Below are 21,135 nucleotides of genomic sequence, written 5' to 3' on the forward strand. Positions count from 1 at the left end.
AGGGAGAGCTGCACTGTCGGAGGGGCAGTACTGAGGGGCGCTGCATGTGGGATGGGCAGTACTGAGGGAGCGCTGCACTGTCGGAGGGGCAGTACTGAGGGAGAGCTGCACTGTGGGAGGGGCAGTACTGAGGGAGCGCTGCCTGTCGGAGGGGCAGTATTGAGGGAGCGCTGCACTGTCGGAGGGGCAGTACAGAGGGAGCCGCTGCACTGTCGGAGGGGCAGTACTGAGGGAGCGCTGCACTGTCGGAGGGGCAGTACTGAGGGAGCGCTGCACTGTCGGAGGGGCAGTACTGAGGGAGCGCTGCACCTGTCGGAGGGGCAGTACTGAGGGAGCGCTGCACTGTCGGAGGGGCAGTACTGAGGGAGCGCTGTACTGTGGGAGGGGCAGTACTGAGGGAGCGCTGCACTGTCGGAGGGGCAGTACTCAGGGAGCGCTGCACTGTGGGAGGGGCAGTACTGAGGGAGCGCTGCACTGTCGGAGGGGCAGTACTGAGGAGCGCTGCACCTGTCGGAGGGGCAGTACTGAGGGAGCGCTGCACTGTCGGAGGGGCAGTACTGAGGGAGCGCTGTACTGTGGGAGGGGCAGTACTGAGGGAGCGCTGCACTGTCGGAGGGGCAGTACTCAGGGAGCGCTGCACTGTGGGAGGGGCAGTACTGAGGGAGCGCTGCACTGTCGGAGGGGCAGTACTGAGGGAGCGCTGCACTGTCGGAGGGGCAGTACTCAGGGAGCGCTGCACTGTGGGAGGGGCAGTACTGAGGGAGCGCTGCACTGTCGGAGGGGCAGTACTGAGGGAGCGCTGCACGGTCGTAGGGGCAGCAGTACTGCCCCATCTGAAAATAAAGGTCATGGGTCAAAATAGCAGCCAATTTGCAAACTGCAATGTCCCATGAGAAACAACTGAGATTAATTGGCCCTTTAAGCCATTTTATTTGGGAATGTGTTGTTTCTGCTTGCCCCGTGCCCTAACTCGCACCGAGTCCCATTCACCCATCACCACCTATACTCGTTGACCTACACTGGCTCCTGGTTAAACGATGCCTCAACTTTAAAAATTCTCGTCCAGGTTTTTAAATCCCTCCATGGCCAACTCGAGAATCTCCTCCAGCCCCTCAACCCCTCCACCTCCGAGATGTCTTTGCTTCTATAATTCAGGCCTCTTCTGCATCCCCGCTTTTCATCGCGCCATCATCGGTGTCCGGCCCTGCAGCTGCCTGGGCCCTGAGCTCTGGAACTCCCTCCCTAAACCTCTCCGCCTCTACCTCTCGTTCCTCCTTTTAAGAGGCTCCTCAAAACCTACCTCTTTTATTAAGCCTTTGGTCACCTGTTCGAATAACTCTTCATGTGACTCAGTGTTAAATTTTGTTTGCTAACTAACAACTATGCATCAGCATTATCAGGATGGTAAAGGAGAATTAGAGGGTCTCTGGTCTTAGCAGAAATTCCGATGATCCGCTACACTGTATCTAACCCGTGCTGTACCTGCCCTGGGAGCACTCGATGCTGACACTGGGTATAAAGTGGGGGACACACTGTCAGGGTAATGTAGAGGGAGCCCTACACTGTATCTAACCCGTGCTGTACCTGCCCTGGGAGCACTCGATGCTGACACTGGGTATAAAGTGGGGACACACTGTCAGGGTAATGTAGAGGGAGCCCTACACTGTATCTAACCCGTGCTGTACCTGCCCTGGGAGCGCTCGATGCTGACACTGGGTATAAAGTGGGGACACACTGTCAGAGAGATATTGAACACGTTATATCTTAAAAAACACATTTATTGCACACAGGAAAGTGATAATACAAAAGATTTGCTGCCGAATGAATGCATCAGGCCGTCCCATCACCATTCGGTCGAGGTTCAGTGCAGGTTATTTTTTGCGACCCATCCACACCTCAGCATTTACCTCGCTTTGTGGCCACCCGCCCGGTCCTCATCAGCTGCTCCAGTTTCTCAACCCTGCCGCTGGGCCATGCTGGAGGAGACGGCACATCCCTCGAGAGGAAATAAAGAGAGAGAGAGAGAGAGAGAGGCAGAGAGAGAGAGAGAGAGAGAGAGAGGCGGAGAGAGAGAGAGGCGAAGAGAGAGAGAGAGGGGAAGAGAGAGGAGAGAGGGGAAGAGAGAGAGAGAGGGGAAGAGAGAGAGAGAGGGGAAGAGAGAGAGAGAGGGGAAGAGAGAGAGAGGGGGGAAGAGAGAGAGAGGGGGGAAGAGAGAGAGAGGGGGGAAGAGAGAGAGAGGGGGGAAGAGAGAGAGAGGGGGAAGAGAGAGAGAGGGGGGAAGAGAGAGAGAGGGGGGAAGAGAGAGAGAGGGGGGAAGAGAGAGAGAGGGGGGAAGAGAGAGAGAGGGGGGAAGAGAGAGAGAGGGGGGAAGAGAGAGAGAGGGGGGAAGAGAGAGAGAGGGGGGAAGAGAGAGAGAGGGGGGAAGAGAGAGAGAGGGGGGAAGAGAGAGGGGGGAAGAGAGAGAGAGGGGGAAGAGAGAGAGAGGGGGAAGAGAGAGAGAGGGGGGAAGAGAGAGAGAGGGGGAAGAGAGAGAGAGGGGGGAAGAGAGAGAGAGGGGGGGAAGAGAGAGAGAGGGGGAAGAGAGAGAGAGGGGGAAGAGAGAGAGAGGGGGGAAGAGAGAGAGAGGGGGGAAGAGAGAGAGAGGGGGGAAGAGAGAGAGAGGGGGGAAGAGAGAGAGAGGGGGGAAGAGAGAGAGAGGGGGGAAGAGAGAGAGAGGGGGGAAGAGAGAGAGAGGGGGGAAGAGAGAGAGAGGGGGGAAGAGAGAGAGAGGGGGGAAGAGAGAGAGAGGGGGGAAGAGAGAGAGAGGGGGAAGAGAGAGAGAGGGGGGAAGAGAGAGAGAGGGGGGAAGAGAGAGAGAGGGGGAAGAGAGAGAGAGGGGGGAAGAGAGAGAGAGGGGGGAAGAGAGAGAGAGGGGGGAAGAGAGAGAGAGGGGGGAAGAGAGAGAGAGGGGGAAGAGAGAGAGAGAGGGGGGAAGAGAGAGAGAGGGGGGAAGAGAGAGAGAGGGGGGAAGAGAGAGAGAGGGGGGAAGAGAGAGAGAGAGGGGAAGAGAGAGGAGAGAGGGGGGGAGAGAGAGAGGGGGGGAGATGAGAGAGAGGGGGGGGAGAGAGAGAGGGGGAGATAAAAAGATAAAGTGAGTGTGTGGGATGGAGCGGGTCTCCGGGCCCATGGTGGGTGATTGGTGCCTCTATCGCAGGCTGCTGCTGCTGCTGGGCTGGGAGCTGCTCAGACCTGGGTGATCAGGGCAGTGCCGATTCTGCAAATGGAAATGGGGAATTAAAAAGGCGTCTGCAGATCGAGGCCCTGAGCTCAGCCCCCCTCCTCTCCTCTCCTCCACGCCCCGACTCCTTGCTGGGGAGCAGGACCCACAGCTCGGGGGGTGGGGGTGGGGAAAGAGAGAGGGATGGACCCCTGGAGGCTCCTCGATCAAGTGAGCCACTCATTCGGCGACTGCCAGAGGGATATTTGACTGTGGGAGTCATCACCCAAATCCAGCAAGAGGTCGTTTCCAATGGCAGGCTCGGCCCTTCCCTGCTCTGGTTGACCAAGAATCGCAGAGGGGGACGGGGGGGAAGAGCGCCTCAGTCACATGAAGCCGGGGCCTGGATGTACCTTTGAACACGGAAAAGTTCCACAAGTGTACTGGTTCAAACCCCTGCTCCACGGGGCAAGAGACCAGGGTCCCAGAATGGGAATGACATGCTCCTACTGCCCCCCACCCCAGTCACTGATGGACTGACCAAGCTCCCCCGCTCCCAGTCACTGATGGACTGATCCGCTCCAGCTCCCCCTATACCCAGTCACTGATGAACTGGCCCAGCTCCCCCCCACTCCCAGTCACTGATGGACTGACCCAGCTCCCCCCCACTCCCAGTCACTGATGGACAGACCTGGCCCCCACCCCCACCCCTCCCAGTCACTGATGGATTGGCCCGGTTTCCCCTGCTCCCAGTCACTGATGGATTGGCCCAGTTTCCCCTGCTCCCAGTCACTGATGGACTGACCTGACACCACCCCATCCCCTCCCCTCCCCCTACCCCGCTGCTCCCAGTCACTGATGGATTGGCCCAGTTTCCCCTGCTCCCAGTCACTGATGGACTGACCTGACTCCCCCCCCGCCGCTCCCTGTCAATGATGGACTGGCCGGTTTTCCCCGTTCCCAGTCACTGATGGATTGGCCCGGTTTCCCCCGCTCCCAGTCACTGATGGACTGACCTGACCCGACGCGCCCCCCCCCCCCCCCCCCCCGCTGCTCCCAGTCACTGATGGATTGGCCCAGTTTCCCCTGCTCCGTCACTGATGGATTGACCTGACTCCCCCCACCGCTCCCAGTCACTGATGGACTGGCCCAGTTTTTCCCGTTCCCAGTCACTGATGGATTGGCCCGGTTTTCCCCGCTCCCAGTCACTGATGGATTGGCCCAGTTTCCCCTGCTCCCAGTCACTGATGGATTGGCCCAGTTTCCCCTGCTCCGTCACTGATGGATTGACCTGACTCCCCCCACCGCTCCCGGTCACTGATGGACTGGCCCGGTTTTCCCCGTTCCCAGTCACTGATGGATTGGCCCGGATTCCCCTGCTCCCAGTCACTGATGGATTGGCCCGGTTTCCCCTGCTCCCAGTCACTGATGGACTGACCCGGTTTCCCCTGCTCCCAGTCACTGATGGGATTTGCCCGGTTTCCCCCGCTCCCAGTCACTGATGGATTGGCCCGGTTTCCCCCGCTCCCAGTCACTGATGGATTGGCCCGGTTTCCCCCGCTCCCAGTCACTGATGGATTGGCCCGGTTTCCCCTGCTCCCAGTCACTGATGGATTGGCCCGGTTTCCCCCGCTCCCAGTCACTGATGGATTGGCCCGGTTTCCCCCGCTCCCAGTCACTGATGGATTGGCCCGGTTTCCCCCGCTCCCAGTCACTGATGGATTGGCCCGGTTTCCCCTGCTCCCAGTCACTGATGGATTGGCCCGGTTTCCCCCGCTCCCAGTCACTGATGGATTGGCCCGGTTTCCCCCGCTCCCAGTCACTGATGGATTGGCCCGGTTTCCCCCGCTCCCAGTCACTGATGGATTGGCCCGGTTTCCCCTGCTCCCAGTCACTGATGGATTGGCCCGGTTTCCCCCGCTCCCAGTCACTGATGGATTGGCCCGGTTTCCCCCGCTCCCAGTCACTGATGGATTGGCCCGGTTTCCCCCGCTCCCAGTCACTGATGGATTGGCCCGGTTTCCCCTGCTCCCAGTCACTGATGGATTGGCCCAGTTTCCCCTGCTCCCAGTCACTGATGGATTGGCCCGGTTTCCCCCGCTCCCAGTCACTGATGGATTGGCCCGGTTTCCCCCGCTCCCAGTCACTGATGGATTGGCCCGGTTTCCCCTGCTCCCAGTCACTGATGGACTGACCCGGTTTCCCCTGCTCCCAGTCACTGATGGATTGGCCTGGTTTCCCCCGCTCCCAGTCACTGATGGATTGGCCCGGTTTCCCCTGCTCCCAGTCACTGATGGATTGGCCCGGTTTCCCCCGCTCCCAGTCACTGATGGATTGGCCCGGTTTCCCCCGCTCCCAGTCACTGATGGACAGACCCGGCTCACCTTCTTCTTCTTCTTTTCCTTCTTTTTCTTCTTCCGATCGGGATCATCGTCTTTCTTCTTCTTCTTCTTCTTGTGGTCGGAGTCAGAGGGAGTTTCTGTGGGCGGGAGTGGAATGAGACAGAATTAAAATGCGACGAGATAACGAGGTGGCAAACAAAACCAGGGCGGGCGGCGATTTAAACATGGCAGTGCCCCCACCACGCTCCCTCCCACCCACTTCGCGCTCTCCTCACCATACACCCTCCCCTCTCCCTCCCACCCAGTCCTCCTGTATCCCACAATCCATTGCCCATTACCCACCTGGTGGGACAGGGCTGACTCCTGTATCCCACAATTAACTTGCTAGTTACCCACCTGGCGGACTGACTCCTCCTGTATCCCACAATCCATTGCCCAGTTACCCACCTGGCGGACTGACTCCTCCTATATCCCACAATCCATTGCCCAGTTACCCACCTGGTGGGACAGGGCTGACTCCTCCTGTATCCCACAATCCATTGTCCAGCTACCCACCTGGCGGGACTGGGTCCTGTGTCCGGCTGTGTTTGTGCTTGTTTTTGTTCTTCTTCTTCGGAGGTTGGATATGCATCAGGCGGTATTGCTCTGGGAGCTGCAGAGAGCGAGGGGAGAGGAACGGTTAGTGAGGCGACACTGCGCGCTGTGCACCAGATCGGCTGGAGTGTGTCCCCGGAACAGAGTTTCATCTGCTCCGCGGGGCTCAGTACCAGGACCGGGCAGGCGAATTGCTAACTCTGCACAAGGCTGGAACTGATGGCCTGGGTAAAAATGACACGTGCGAGTTCTGACATTCGTATGTCTGCACCGTGCAAGTGAGCTGCTCCTTACCGGGCCCGTGTGTAATCGGAATCCAGTGAGTAGGGTGCCAGTCAGCAGGTTAAACGAGTTGCCACAGATGGGCGGTTTCTCAATCAGGGAGCGCAGGCTGCTGTTGTCTTGGGAGCCAGGCATGTCAATCATTCCTGCATCAAACAGAGGCACATCCTGTGAGATTACGTGCAAAAGGCGTTCGACAAAGTGCCACGTAATCGGCTTGGCAGCAAAGTTGAAGCCCGTGGAATAAAAGGGACAGTGGCAGCATGGATACGGAATTGGCTCAGTGACAGGAAACAAGAGAGCAGTGGTGAACGGTTGTTTTATACAGTGGTGTTCCCCAGGGGTCGGTCTGGGACCACTGCTTTGCTTGATATACATTAATGACTTGGATACATTAATACAGGGCACCATTTCAAAATTTGCAGATGACACAAAACTTGGAAGTATAGTGAACAGTGAGGAGGGCAGTGATAGACTTCAGGAACACATAGACTGGTGAAATGGGCGGACAGGTGGCAGATGAAATTTAACACAGAGAAGTGCAAAGTGATACATTTTGGAAAGAAATATAAACTAAAGGGTACAATCCTAAAGGGGCTGCAGGAACAGAGAGACCTGGGGGTATATGTGCACAAATCGTTGAAGGTGGCAGGGCAGGTTGAGAAAGCGGTTAAAAAGCTTACGGGATCCTGGGCTTCATGAACAGAGACATAAAGTACAAAAGCAAGGAGCTATAAAACACTGGCTCGGCCTCAACTGGAGTATTGTGTCCAATTCTGGGCCCCGCACTTTAGGATGTGAAGGACTTAGAGAGGGTGCAGACAAAATTTACGAGAATGGTTCCAGCGATGAGGGACTTCAGTTACGTGGATAGACTGCGGTTGTTCTCTTTGGAACAGAGGTTGAGAGGAGATTTGATAGAGGTGTTCAAAATCATGACACGCCTGGACACAGTAGATAAAATGAAAAGACTTGCATTTATATAGCGCCTTTCACGACCACCGGACATCTCAAGGCGTTTTACAGCCAATCAAGTACTTTTGGAGTGTAGTCACTGTTGTCATGTGGGAAAGATAGGGAGAAACTGTTCAGTTTGGCGATAGGGTCGACAACCAGAGGACACAGATTTTAAGGTGAATGGCAAAAAGAAAAAAGGCGACATGAGGGATTAATATTTTACGCAGCGAGTGGTTAGGATCTGGAATGCACGGCCTGAAAGGGTGGTGGAGGCAGACTCAATCGTGGCTTTCAAAAGGGAGCTAGATAAGTACCTGAAGGAAAAAAAATTGTAGGTCTATGGCGATAGGGCGGGGGGAGTGGGACGCACTGAAGTGCTCCTGCAGAGAGCCGACACGGGCTCGAGGGGTCAAATGGCCGCCTTCTGTGCTGGAATCATTCTGTAATTCAACGATACGGAACAGGGGAAGACAGTGTTTTCCTCCAGCCCCATGTAACCTCCTCCAGCCCCTACAATTCTCCCTATCTCTGTAACCTCCTCCAGCCCCTACAACCCTCCCTATCTCTGTAACCTTCTCCAGCCCTACAACGCTCCCTATTTCTGTAACCTCCTCCAGCCCTACAACCCTCCCTATCACTGTAACCTCCTCCAGCCCCTACACCCCTCCCTATCTCAGTAATCTCCTCCATCCCCTACAACCCTCCCTATCTCTGTAACCTCCTCCAGCCCCTACAACCCTCCCTATCTCTGTAACCTCCTCCAGCCCTACAACCCTCCCTATCTCTGTAACCTCCACCATCCCCTACAACCCTCCCCATCTCTGTAACCTCCTCCAGCCCCTACACCACTCCCTGACTGGCCTGTCGGTGCCGAGTTTATTCCCCTCCCCTTATTTAAACAGGTGTAACACTTGCAACCCTCCTGTCCTTTGGCACCAACCCCATATTCAACAAGGATTGGAAGATTGTGGCCAGAGCCACTGGAATTTCCACCCTTACTTCCCTCAATAACCTAGGCTGCATCACATCCGGAGAAGGTGACTTTTCTACTTTGATGACTGCCAACCTTTTAATTTCATCCTCTATCTATTTTATCCTATCTAATGTTGCGACTGTCTCCTCCTTTACTGCTGCTACATTGGCAGCATCCTCTTCTCCAGCGAAAACAGGTACAAAGTACTCATTTAATACCTCAGCCAAAATGGGGGAAATTGGTGAAAGAAAAAAATCCTGCAGATGCAGACGGTATGACACGAAAATAGAAAATGCTGACACACGACAGCACTGTGAAGACTCCACTGTCTGTAAAGTTATGCAGATTTTTAACCTTACGGTTTTTTCCTCACTTACAAAATGGATTCCTCACTCGTTCTCGATAGTGAGGAATTAATTTTAGTTATCAGGAGTGCAACGCAGATTCATCAGAATGATACCAATGCTTGAAAGGTTAAATTGAGTACAGGCTGCATAAACTTACTTCTATTGCCTTGTGTTCAGAAGGTTGAGTGGGCGGTCTAATTAAGGCCTTTAAAATGATAAAGGGATTTGATGGGGAAGATGCGGAGAAACTATTTCCTCTGGTGGGAGAATCCAGGACACGAGGTAGGCAATTTAGGAGTGAAATTAGGAAACACTTTTTCTCTCAAAATTTAGTGAAAATCTGAAACTATGGTTGCTGAGTCAATTGACATTGTCAAGACTGGTCAATTAATTTTGTTGGGTAAGGGTATGAAAGGATATTGAGCAAAGGTCCAGAACCAGGTGTCACAGTCTAAGGATAAGGGGTAAGCCATTTAGGACCGAGATGAGGAGAAACTTCTTCACCCAGAGAGAGGTGAACCTGTGGAATTCTCTACCACAGAAAGTTGTTGAGGCCAATTCACTAAATATATTCAAAAAGGAGTTAAATGTAGTCCTTACTACTAGGGGGGTCAAGGGGTATGGTGAGAAAGCAGGAATGGGGTACTGAGGTTGCATGTTCAGCCATGAACTCATTGAATGGCGGTGCAGGCTCAAAGGGCTGAATGGCCTCCTCCTGCACCTATTTTCTATGTTTCTATGTTTCTATCTCTGTAGCCTCCACCATCCCCTACAACCCTCCCTATCTCTGTAACCTCCACCATCCCCTACAACCCTCCCCATCTCTGTAACCTCCTCCAGCCCCTACACCACTCCCTATCTCTGTAACCTCCTCCAGCCCTACACCCCTCCCTATCTCTGTAACCTCCTCCAGACCCTACACACTCCCTATCTCTGTAACCTCCTCCAGCCCCTACAACCCTCCCTATCTCTGTAACGTCCTCCAGCCTTACAACCCTCCCTATCTCTGTAACCTCCTCCAGCCCCTACAACCCTCCCTATCTCTATAACCTCCTCCAGCCCCTACACCCCTCCCTATCTCTGTAACCTCCTCCAGCCTTACAACCCTCCCTATCTCTGTAACCTCCTCCAGCCTTACAACCCTCCCTATCTCTGTAACCTCCTCCAGCCCCTACAACCTTCCCTATCTCTGTAACCTCCTCCAGCCTTACAACCCTCCCTATCTCTGTAACCTCCTCCAGCCCCTACAACCTTCCCTATCTCTGTAACCTCCTCCAGCTCTACAACCCTCCCTAGTTCTGTAACCTCCTTCTGCCTTACAATTCCTCCCTACAACCAACCACTGTGCGTTGCTAGCTATCGCTCCATCTCCAACCTCCCTTTGCTGTTGACTCCCAAATCCGTGACCAGCTTTCCATGAATTCCATGTTTGAATCTCTTCAATCTGGTTTCTGCCCCTGCCACATTACCGAAACAACTCTCATCAAAGTCACAAATGACATACTTTGTGAGTGTGACAAAGGTAAACTATCCCTCCTTGTCCTCCTCGCCCTGTCTGCAGCCTTTGACACAGTTGATCACTCCATCACCCTCCAACACCTCTCCACCATCATCCAGCTGGGTGTGACTGCACTCGCCTGGTTCCATTCTTATCTATCCAATCATAGCCAGAGAATCTCCAACAATGGCTTCTCTTCACCACCCCCACATCATTACCTCTGGTGTTCCCCAAGGATCTATCCTTGGTCCCCTCCTATTTCTCATCTATCTGCTGCCCCTTGGCGATATCATCCGAAAACACGGAGTCAGGTTCCACATGTACGCTGATGACACCCAGCTCCACCTCTCCACCACTTCTCTCGACCCCGGTCTCTAAATTGTCAGACTGCTAGTCAGACATCCAGTAATGGATGAGCAGAAATTTTCTCCAATTAAATATTGGGGAGACTGAAGCCATTATCTTTGGTCCCCGCCACAATCTCCGTTCCCTAACCACTGACTCCATCCTTCTCCCGAGCATCAATCTGAGGGAGAACAAGACTGTTCACAACCTCGGTGTCATATTTGACCCTGAAATGAGTTTCCAGCCACATATCCCGCGGCATAACTAAAACCACCGTTTTCCACCTCAGTAACATCGCCTGCCTCTGCCCCTGCCTCAGCTCTTCTGCTGCTGAAACCCTCATCCATGCCTTTGTTACCTTTAGACTTGACTACTCCACAACTTACTCCTGGCTGGCCTTCCACCTTCCACACTACGTAAACTAGAGGTAATCCAAAACTCGGCAGCCCGTGTCCTAACTCGCACCAAGTCCCGCTCACCCATCACCCCTTTGCACACTGACCTACACTGGCTCCCGGTTAAACAACGCCTCGATTTCAAAATTCTCATCCTCCTCCAGCCCCTACAACCCTCCCTATCTCTGTAACCTCCTCCAGCCCCTACAACCCTTCTATCTCTGTAACCTCCTCCAGCCCTCTGTAACCTCCTCGAGCACTATAACCCTCCCTAACTCTAAACTCCTCCAGCCTCTACAACCCTCCCTATCTCTGTAACCTCCTCCAGCCCCTACAACCCTCCCTATCTCTGTAACCTCCTCCAGCCCACTATAACCTCCTTGAGCACTATAACCCTCCCTAACTCTAAACTCCTCCAGCCCCTACAACCCTGCCCATCTCTGTAACCTCCTCCAGCCCCTACAACCCTCCCTATCTCTGTAACCTCCTCCAGCCCCTACAACCCTCCCTATCTCTGTAACCTCCTCCAGTCCCTATAACCCTCCCTATCTCTGTAACCTCCTCCAGCTCCTATAACCCTCCCTATCTCTGTAACCTCCTACAGCCCTACAACCCTCCCTATCTCTGTAACCTCCTCCAGCCCCTACAACCCTCCCTATCTCTGTAACCTCCTCCAGCCCCTACAACCCTCCCTATCTCTGTAACCTTCTCCAGCCCCGACAACCCTCCCTATCTCTGTAACCTCCTCCAGCCCTACAACCCTCCCTATCTCTGTAACCTCCTCCAGCCCCTACAACCCTCCCTATCTCTGTAACCTCCTACAGCCCTACAACCCTCCAAAATCTCCGCGTTCCTCCAATTCTGGCCTCTTGCATATCGCCAAATTTTAATCGCTCCACCATCGGCGGCCGTACCATCAGCCGCCTCGTCCCAAGGCTTCCCTCGCTGCAGCTCACCACTTCTCTCCTTTACGTACCTGGCAGGTCCGGCAAGAAGTTACTCAGCTTGTCCTTCACCTTCTTCCCGCAGAATTTGTTGTAGGCGTGCTCCAGATTGTAGTGGGTGATGAGATTGGTGCTTCCAGTGAGGTCTGTGCCCCCTGCAAACAAGGATGTTTGAAAAAAATAAAATAGACGTAAATCTGAGTGAAGTTCAGGACAATTCCGCGCACGTACAAACTGGGAAGAGGCCATTCAGTCCCTCGAGCTTGTTCCACTATTCAATTAAATCAGGGATGCGAGGGAGCTGGATTAGCATCAGTAGAGATACAGTCAGTAACACAAGGCGCTGGGAGAGGGGTTACTGAGTGATAGTGTGAGGGAGCTGGATTAACATCAGTATAGATACAGTCAGTAACACAGGGCACTGGGGGAGAGGGGTTACTGTGTGACAGTGTGAGGGAGCTGGATTAACATCAGTATAGATACAGTCAGTAACACAGGGCACTGGGGGAGAGAGGTTACTGAGTGACAATGTGAGGGAGCTGGATTAACATCAGTAGGGATACAGTCAGTAACACAGGGTGCTGGGGGAGGGGTTACTGAGTGACAGTGTGAGGGAGCTGGATTAACATCAGTAGAGATAGTCAGTGACACAGGGTGCTGGGGGGAAAGGAGATACTGAGTGACGACTTATTAGCAGCACTTGGAAGAAGGGACTGAGTGTAACGTAGCCAAGTTTGCTGACGATACAAAGATGGGAGAAAAAGCAATGTGTGAGGAGGACACAAAAAACCTGCGAAAAGGACATAGACAGGCTAAGTGAGTGGGCAAAAATTTGGCAGATAGAGTATAATGTTGGAAAGTGTGAGGTTATGCACTTTGGCAGAAAAAAAATCGAAGAGCAAGTTATTATTTAAATGGAGAAAAATTGCAAAGTGCTGCAGTACAGCGGGACCTGGGAGTACTTGTGCATGAAACACAAAAGGATAGTATGCAGGTACAGCAAGTGATCAGGAAGGCCAATGGAATCTTGGCCTTTATTTCTAAAGGGATGGAATATAAAAGCAGGAAAGTCTTGCAACAGTTATACACGGTATTCGTGAGGCCACACCTGGAATACTGCGTGCAGTTTTGGTTTCCATATTTAAGAAAAGATATACTTGCTTTGGAGACAGTTCAGAGAAGGTTCACTAGGTTGATTCCAGAGATGAAGGGGTTGACTTATAGAAACATAGAAAATAGGTGCAGGAGTAGGCCATTCGGCCCTTCGAGCCTGCACCACCATTCAATATGATCATGGCTGATCACTCAACCTCAGTACCCCACCCCAGCCTTCTCTCCATACCCCCTGATCCCTTTAGCCGTAAGGGCCACATCTAACTCCCTTTTGAATTGTAATCAACAACTTTCTGTGGTAGAGAATTCCACAGGTTCACAACTCTCTGGGTGAAAATGTTTCTCCTCATCTCGGTCCTTTTGGCTTACCCCTTATCCTTAGACTGTGACCCCTGGCTCTGGACTTCCCCCAACATCAGGAAAATTCTTCCTGCATCTAACCTGTCCAGTCCCGTCAGAATTTTATGTTTCTATGAGATCCCCTCGCATTCTTCTAAATTCCAGTGAGTATAAGACCAGCCGATCCAGTCTTTCCTCATATGTCAGTCCTGCCATCCCGGGAATCACCCTGGTGAACCTTCGCTGCACTCCCTCAATAGCAAGAACGTCCTTCCTCAGATTAGGAGACCAAAACTGTACACAGTACTCAAGGTGTGGTCTCACCAAGGCCCTGTACAACTGCAGCAAGACCTCGCTGCTCTTATATTCAAATCCACTCACGATGAAGGCCAGCATGCCGTTTGCTTTCTTTACTGCCTGCTGTATCTGCATGCCTACCTTCAACGATTGATGTGCAAGACACCCAGGTCTCGTTGCATCTCCCCTTTTCCTAATCTGCCGCCATTCAGATAATATTCTGCCTTCCTGTTTTTGCCACCAAAGTGGATAACCTCATATTTATCCACATTATATTGCATCTGCCATGCATTTGCCCACTCACCTAACCTGTCCAAGTCACCCTGCAGCCTCTTAGCATCCTCCTCGCAGCTCACACTGCCACCCAACTTCGTGTCATCCGTTAATTTGGAGATACTACATTTAATCCCCTCGTCTAAATCATTCATGTATATTGTAAATAGCTGGGGCCCCAGCACTGAACCCCGCGCCGAGTAGGTTGGGCCTCTACTCATTGGAATTCAGAAGAATGAGAGGTGATCTTATCGAAACGTATAAGATTATGAGGGGGCTTGACAAGTTGGATGCAGAGAGGATGTTTCCACTGATGGGGGACTAGAACTAGAGGGCATAATCTTAGAATAAGGGGCCATCCATTTAAAACCGAGATGAGGAGGAATTTCTTCTCTCAGAGGGTTGTAAATCTGTGGAATTCGCTGCCTCAGAGAGCTGTGGAAGCTGGGTCATTGAATAACTTTAAGACCGAGATAGACAGTTTCTTAAGCGATAAGGGGATAAGGGGTTATGGGGAGCAGCCAGGGAAATGGACCCGAGTCCATGATCGGATCAGCCATGATCGTATTAAATGGCAGAGCAGACTCGAGGGGCCGTATGGCCTACTCCTGCTCCTATTTCTTATGTGTCAGTGTGAGGGAGCTGGATTAACATCAGTACAGATAGTCAGTGACACAGGGCGCTGGGGGAGAGGGGTTACTGAGTGTGTGAGAGAGTTGGATTAACATTAGTACAGATAGTCAGTAACACAGGGCTCCCTCAGTACTACCCCTCCGACAGTGCAGCGCTCCCTCAGTACTGCCCCGACAGTGCGGCTCACCCTCAGTACTGCCCCTCCCACAGTGCTGTACTCCCTCCGTATTGCCCCTCCGACAGTGCGGCACTCCCTCAGTACTGCCCCTCCCACAGTGCGGTGCCCCCTCAGTACTGCCCCTCCCACAGTGCTGTACTCCCTCAGTACTGCCCCTCCCACAGTGCGGCACTCCCTCAGTACTGCCCCTCCCACAGTGCGGCACTCCCTCAGCACTGGCACGGGAAGCGTCGGCCTGGATTTTTGTGCTTGTATCTCTGGCGTGGGTCTCGAACTCGCAACCTTCGGACTCAGAGGCGAGAGTGCTACCCACTGAGCCAAGCCGAGGGATGTGTGCCCTGGCGGATATTGGCATGCTTTCCATTTGACGCACTTGTCGAGGGGGTATGGATCTGCACCCGCCCGCCAGGTCCCAGAGAGCGATAGGTCAGAATCTGACCCATTACCCCCATCCAACCATGGAGAGGGGCCATTGTTCCCCCTTTGTCCAGGAGTGCAGTGAACCTCCCAGAGGGGTGAAAGGTCAGAGTCTGACGTCACAACGGTCCCCCCCACCAGCTCCATTATCACAAAGGCAGACGAAGTCCCTCCCCCTCTGTCTCCCATTGGTCGGAAGCGGCCAGGCTGCCCATTGGCTGGCGGCGCCGCCCATCAAGCAGCGGGCGGTCACCTGGCAACTCTCTCATGACGTAGAAGGGCTGGTTTAAAAGGCCGCCGCCGCCGCCCGTTTTGCGCAGCGTCTCGTCCGCTCCGCCTGCCGGCGCCGCCCCCGCCCCCCCCGCCGGCTGCTTGGCGAAAGGGCCCATGGCGGGCGACGCCGCGGCGAGCACGGCGGAGTCGCTGGGCGAGAACAGCGTGTTCATGGCTTCCATCTTCTGCCGCCGAGCCCTCAGCTTCCCGCCGCCATCTTGCGCTCTCCGAACCGTCCGGAGCGGAGGAAGCTGTGTCTTTGCGCCGTGACGTCAGTGGGCGGTGGAAGCGACGTCATGACGTCAACTGGAAAATCCGAGTGACGTTCCTCCATCCGCCCCCGCCGCACCAATCAGAATCTCCCGCTTGGTGCCAAAGGAGGGAGCTCCTCCCTCCCCCCATGCTGGACCAATCAGATCAACGGCTATCGGGGTCCAACCAATCGAGAGGCGCCTTTCATCTTGTAACCGTCCACCACAATAATGATTGACGGGGCGTTGGGCCAATCAGGCAGCGGCGTGGCGTCTGCCCCCCCCCCCAAATGATTGACGTGGGCACTAACCAATGGCAGTGGCAGGAGCTGCTGGTGGGTGGGCAGAGCCGGCCAATGACGAGCGGGCGATATTGCTGCCGCCCGCTCTGCCACCGACCAACCAACGCGATTGGTCGGACCAGACGTCGATCATTTATATGCCCGCCAATCACGGGGAGGCGGGTGCAGCCACTGAGTGTTGTTGTTGCCCTTGGTTGACGTGGAGGAACAACAACAACAACAACTTGTATTTATATAGCGCCTTTGACAGAAGAAATAGGAGCAGGAGTCGGACACCTGCCCCTGGGCCTGCTCCGCCATTTAATAAGATCATGGCTGGTCTGACCATGGGCTCAGCTCCACTTCCCTGCCCGCTCCCCATAACCCTTGACTCCCTTATCGCTCGAAAATCTGTCTATCTCCACCTTAAATATATTCAATGACCCAGCCTCCACTGCTCTCTGGGGCAGAGAATTCCACAGATTTACAACCCTCTGAGAGTGGGAATTCCTCCTCATCTCAGTTTTAAAAGGGCGGCCACTTATTCTGAAACTATGCCCCCTAGTTCTAGATTTCCCCCACGAGGGGAAACATCCTCTCTGCATCTCCCCTGTCGAGCCCCCTCAGTATCTTATAAGTTTCAATAAGATCACCTCTCAGTCTGCTGAACTCCAATGAGTAGAGGCCCAACCATCAGTTTCTGGTAAAAAGTGTGGGGTTTAATCTGTACCTGTCAGTTTCCGGTCTATGAGTGTGGGTTTTAATCTAGACCTATCAGTTTCTGGTGTGCAAGTGTGAATTTTATTCTATATATTTCAGTATCTGGTATATGAAAGTGATATGTTTCAATGGTGAAACAGCATAAGAACATAAGAAATAGGAGCAGGAGTAGGCCATATGGCCCCTCGAGCCTGCTCCGCCATTTAATACGATCATGGACTCAGCTCCACTTCCCCACCCGCTCCCCATAACCCCTCATTCCCTTATCGTTTAAGAAACTGTCTATTTCTGTCTTAAATTTATTTAATGTCCCAGCTTCCACAGCTCGCTGAGGCAGAGAATTCCACAGATTTACAACCCTCTGAGAGAAGAAATTCCTCCTCTTCTGGGTATTAAGTGACATTCCAACCTCTCAGCATCTACCTCCTTCAGAATCGTGTATGTTTCAGTGAGATCACCTCTCATTCTTCTAAACTCCAGAGAGTTTAGGCCCATTCTGCACAATCTCTCATCATAAGACAGCCCTCTCATCCCAGGAATCAATCGAGTGAACCTCCGTTGTACCGTCATCATCATAGGCGATCCCTGGAACCAGGATGACTTGCTTCCACATGAGTTCACAGATGTTTCAATGAAGGACCCGATGTTCCAGGTCCTGAACTCCAATCGAGGGGGTGGAAGATGCCTGTGTGTGGATTTTATTCACGTGTGGTGACCGCTGCACATCAGCCACCACACAGGCTCGACAGAGCTCGGCCTTTATCCCGTGGCAAGGGTTGAACCAGGACGACTGGAGACTTGCTCTGCTGCACGGACCTAGTGCGCGCACATATCGCACAGTGTGGGCAGGCCCCTGCTGCCCCTGGGCCCTCGGCTCTTCTGATCCCTGTAACCTCACTCGCTGCACCTCCAGCACGATCTCTCGCCGCTCCTCCACCACAAACATTCGCCGCACCTCCACCACGATCCCTCACCGCTGCTCCGCCACAAAAACACTCGGCGCACCTCTGCACCAAACATTCGCCGAACCTCCGTCACGATCACCCACCACATCTCAAGCCACGATCCCTCATCACTTCTCTGCCCTGATCACTCGTCGCAAATCCGCCACGACCTTCCATGCTCCTCTGCTTTACCAGGGCCCAGCCGATGCACCAAATGGCGACCAGGATCCTGAGGAGGTCACCCAGTCACCCACCTCGAAGCCGTCGCACACTTGGAGCGGCTCGCATGCTCCAGCTCTATTTATAGCCCCGACCTGTGGTTGTACCACCTCCAAGGTGTACTACTATGGCAATGCAACTACTGTTGTAAATACAATAAAAGTCACCTGACAAGTTCCTGCACCGCCATCTTGTGTGTACTGTGCTTAGCGATGTCGTAAAAAATAGTGGAGTGCCGCAGGGCTCAGTGCTGGGACCCCAGCTCTTTACAATATACTGTAAAGTCCTGTCCCTGCAGTACAGATTCACACGAGGCACATACTGAAGTCAAGGTCACTCAGGACCTGCACCTTTATTACACAGCTCTCGAATCCCACACTTGCCTGAGACCTGTCTTTATATACATGTCTGGAACAGGTATCCAGTGTCTCCTGCAAGTGCACCCCTGGTGGTAAGGTAAGCTTGTGGTTACAGGTCATCTCTAGTTACAGTCATGTATAGCGTGGTAAGATACAGTTATGTACAGTAGTGTGAGATACATGACATACATTAACGATTTGGATGAAGGAATTGAATGTAATATCTCCAAGTTTGCAGATAACACTAAACTGGGTGGCGGTGTGAGCTGTGAGGAGGACACTAAGAGGCTGCAGGGTGACTTGGACAGGTTAAGTGAGTGGGCAAGTGCATGGCAGATGCAGTATAATATAATGTGGATAATTGTGAGGTTATCCATTTTGGGGGCAAAAACACGAAGGCAGAATATTATCTGAATGGTGGCAGATTAGGAAAAGGGGAGGTGCAACGAGACCTGGGTGTCATGGTTCATCAGTCACTGAAAGTTGGCATGCAGGTACATCAGGCGGTGAAGAAGGCAAATGGTTTGTTGGCCTTCATAGTAGGGGATTTGAGTACAGGAGCAGGGAGGTCTTACTGCAGTTGTACAGGGCCTTGGTGAGGCCTCACCTGGAATACTGTGTTCGGTTTTGGTCTCCTAATCTGAGGAAGGACGTTCTTGCTATTGAGGGAATGCAGCGAAGGTTCACCAGACTGATTCCAGGGATGGCTGGACTGTCATATGAGGAGAGACTGGATCAATTGGACTTTTATTCACTGGTGTTTAGAAGGATGAGAGGGGATTTCATAGAAACATATAAGATTCTGATGGGACTGGACAGGTTAGATGCAGGAAGAATGTTCCCGATGTTGGGGAAGTACAGAACCAGGGGACATAGTCTTAGGATAAGAGGTAGGCCATTCAGGACTGAAGTGAGGAGAAACTTCTTCACTCAGAGAGTTGTTAACCTGTGGAATTCCCTACCGCAGAGAGTTGTTGATGCCAGTTCACTGGATATATTCAAGGGGGAGTTAGATATGGCCCTTACGGTTAAAGTGGATCAAGGGGTATGGAGAGAAAGCAGGAAAGGGGTACTGAGGTGAATGATCAGCCATGATCTTATTGAATGGCGGTACAGGCTCGAAGGGCCAAATGGCCTACTCCTGCACCTATTTTCTATGTTTCTATATCACATTGGCAAACAAGGATAGGATTTCTGGATTCGACAGCCTGGGGGGGGGCAGGGGAGGCTTGGGCCCAGCGTTTTGTGCAGTGCCGGCAGAGAGGCGCATGTCTGCTTGAGCGTGCGCGCATGTGCGATGGGCGGTTCATCTTGCGCACCATACGCAGTGCAACAGGAAGCTTGGCAATCGGCCAATTAAAGGGAGAGCGTCCACAGTATCATTGGTACTGGACCATATATAAAGATAAGGTTTGAATATTGATTTTTGTGCGGCTGGGGGAGTGGAAAGGAGCGCTGGATTGGTGGAAGAAAGGTGAGAAGTGTGATTTTTGAACATTACCTGCGTTTGAGTCCAACAGACGAATGGTGCAAGAGCGGTGCAAGACGAACAAAGAATTTCCTCCGTGAGGAAACGGAGAAACTAGTAACTGTCATTGAGGAGAAATGGCTGGAGCTGGATATCAGCAAGAGTGGTCCGTCAAATGTTTCACCCAAGGAAATGAGGAAAAGATGGAATCTAGTTGCAGAAGAATACTCCGCAGGGGTCAACACCGCAAGATCTGGAAGCCAGTGCAAGAAGAAATGGCAGGACCTTGGTCAAGTAGTGAGTGTAAGTAATATCTTCATCTTTAAATTGAATTGCAATGGAAAATGTGAGCATCTGTATGTGTCCCACCCATGAGAAGCGCAACATGTCTGAAAATTACTATTTTCACCTTTGCAGAAGAAATTGGCCCGCAACAAAAGGGAGAGACTTAGAACAGGAGGAGGTCCGGCAAATCTGCACCAACTCTCACCCCTGGAGCAGAGGGTTGCTGCCTTGCTGAGTCGCACTGGCAGAAAAAGAATCAGCTCTGCACAAGCTGGACCCACACGCGGGGGTGAGGGTGAGTCATTAAAATGCATAGTGGCCCTTCAAATCAACCTGCTGACTGGCCTGATATACATCAGACTACTCATGCCACCCATCCTGCCCCCTCCTGTGCTGCTAACCATTTGACTGTTCTGTTGTATTTTGCAGAAGAAGACGACACTCCTCAAGATCCTGAAGATCCACCAGAGGATCCAGACGCGTGCGCTCCAGACCAAGATGGTTGGGGGGAGGGAGGGGTCCATGGAAATGTGTGCACGGGAGAATGCTGATTGCGATATGGATCAGGACATAGCACAGGGCATCACATGAGCTCCTCAGCAACATTCCGTGGGTTCACACCTTCCGAGGTCGCGGGTCCCAGTGGCGGTGGTGAAATGCATCTTGGGACACCCAGTCCCCCACCGTCCCAGCCTGCGCCTCGCACTGGAGGGGTGCCACTAGGCAGACCCACGGCGAGGGGAAGGAGAAGCCGGCCAGTCTCTCCTGAGATGCAGCCCTCAGCAGAGGTTAATCAGGTTGTGTCATTGGGCGAGGGGACCAAATGCCCTCACAAGATCACTCGTGGCTGATGTCAGTAGGGTGCGTGATGAGGTCGCGACACTGTCGGGTGAAATCTCTGCACTGAGACGGGAAGTGAGGGCGGGCATTTCAGAGGCTGTGCAGACGATGGTAGATGCCATGAGGGAGCTAGCTGCTGCAATAAGGGCACAAAGGCCGGATACTCAAATGCCACTTCCACTTCAATCCACGCACCAGCCACCGGTCAGACTCAAGCCGGGTCCCCAACCCCCCCCCCCACCACCACCATCACCAGTCCAAGTACACCCCTCCCCTAGCCAAAGTGCCTTACCCCAGTCCAAATACATCCCATCCCCAGCTGAAGTGCCTTACCCCTATCCAAGAGCTTCTTCTTCTTGGGCGGTCCCTCGT

General features: G+C 53.2%; 1 protein-coding gene across 1 annotated transcript; it reads right to left on the reverse strand.

The window, feature by feature from the left end:
• Nucleotides 1-2,960: 2,960 nt before the first annotated feature.
• Nucleotides 2,961-15,639, reverse strand: LOC139242692 (mediator of RNA polymerase II transcription subunit 19-like). The gene is made up of 6 exons (XM_070870484.1): nt 15,377-15,639; nt 11,906-12,028; nt 6,427-6,560; nt 6,094-6,190; nt 5,581-5,675; nt 2,961-3,253 (listed from the first exon to the last, which is right to left on the reverse strand). Exons 1-6 carry the CDS (start codon nt 15,576-15,578, stop codon nt 3,185-3,187), a joined length of 720 nt encoding a protein of 239 aa, XP_070726585.1. The 5' UTR covers nt 15,579-15,639; the 3' UTR covers nt 2,961-3,184.
• Nucleotides 15,640-21,135: the final 5,496 nt, after the last annotated feature.

Source organism: Pristiophorus japonicus, unplaced genomic scaffold, assembly GCF_044704955.1.
Source record: "Pristiophorus japonicus isolate sPriJap1 unplaced genomic scaffold, sPriJap1.hap1 HAP1_SCAFFOLD_1442, whole genome shotgun sequence".
Taxonomy (NCBI): domain Eukaryota; kingdom Metazoa; phylum Chordata; class Chondrichthyes; family Pristiophoridae; genus Pristiophorus; species Pristiophorus japonicus.

What these genes read in the sequence shown, in the direction of transcription:
- LOC139242692 (XM_070870484.1), bottom strand. Translation starts at nt 15,578, where the DNA reads ATGGAAGCCATGAACACGCTGTTCTCGCCCAGCGACTCCGCCGTGCTC. An exon ending in CGTCATGAGAGAGTTGCCAG is followed by an intron (nt 12,029 to 15,376) that starts GTGACCGCCCGC and finishes CCTTGTTTGCAG; the next exon opens with GGGGCACAGACCTCACTGGA. An exon ending in ACAGGACCCAGTCCCGCCAG is followed by an intron (nt 5,676 to 6,093) that starts GTGGGTAGCTGG and finishes TCCCGCCCACAG; the next exon opens with AAACTCCCTCTGACTCCGAC.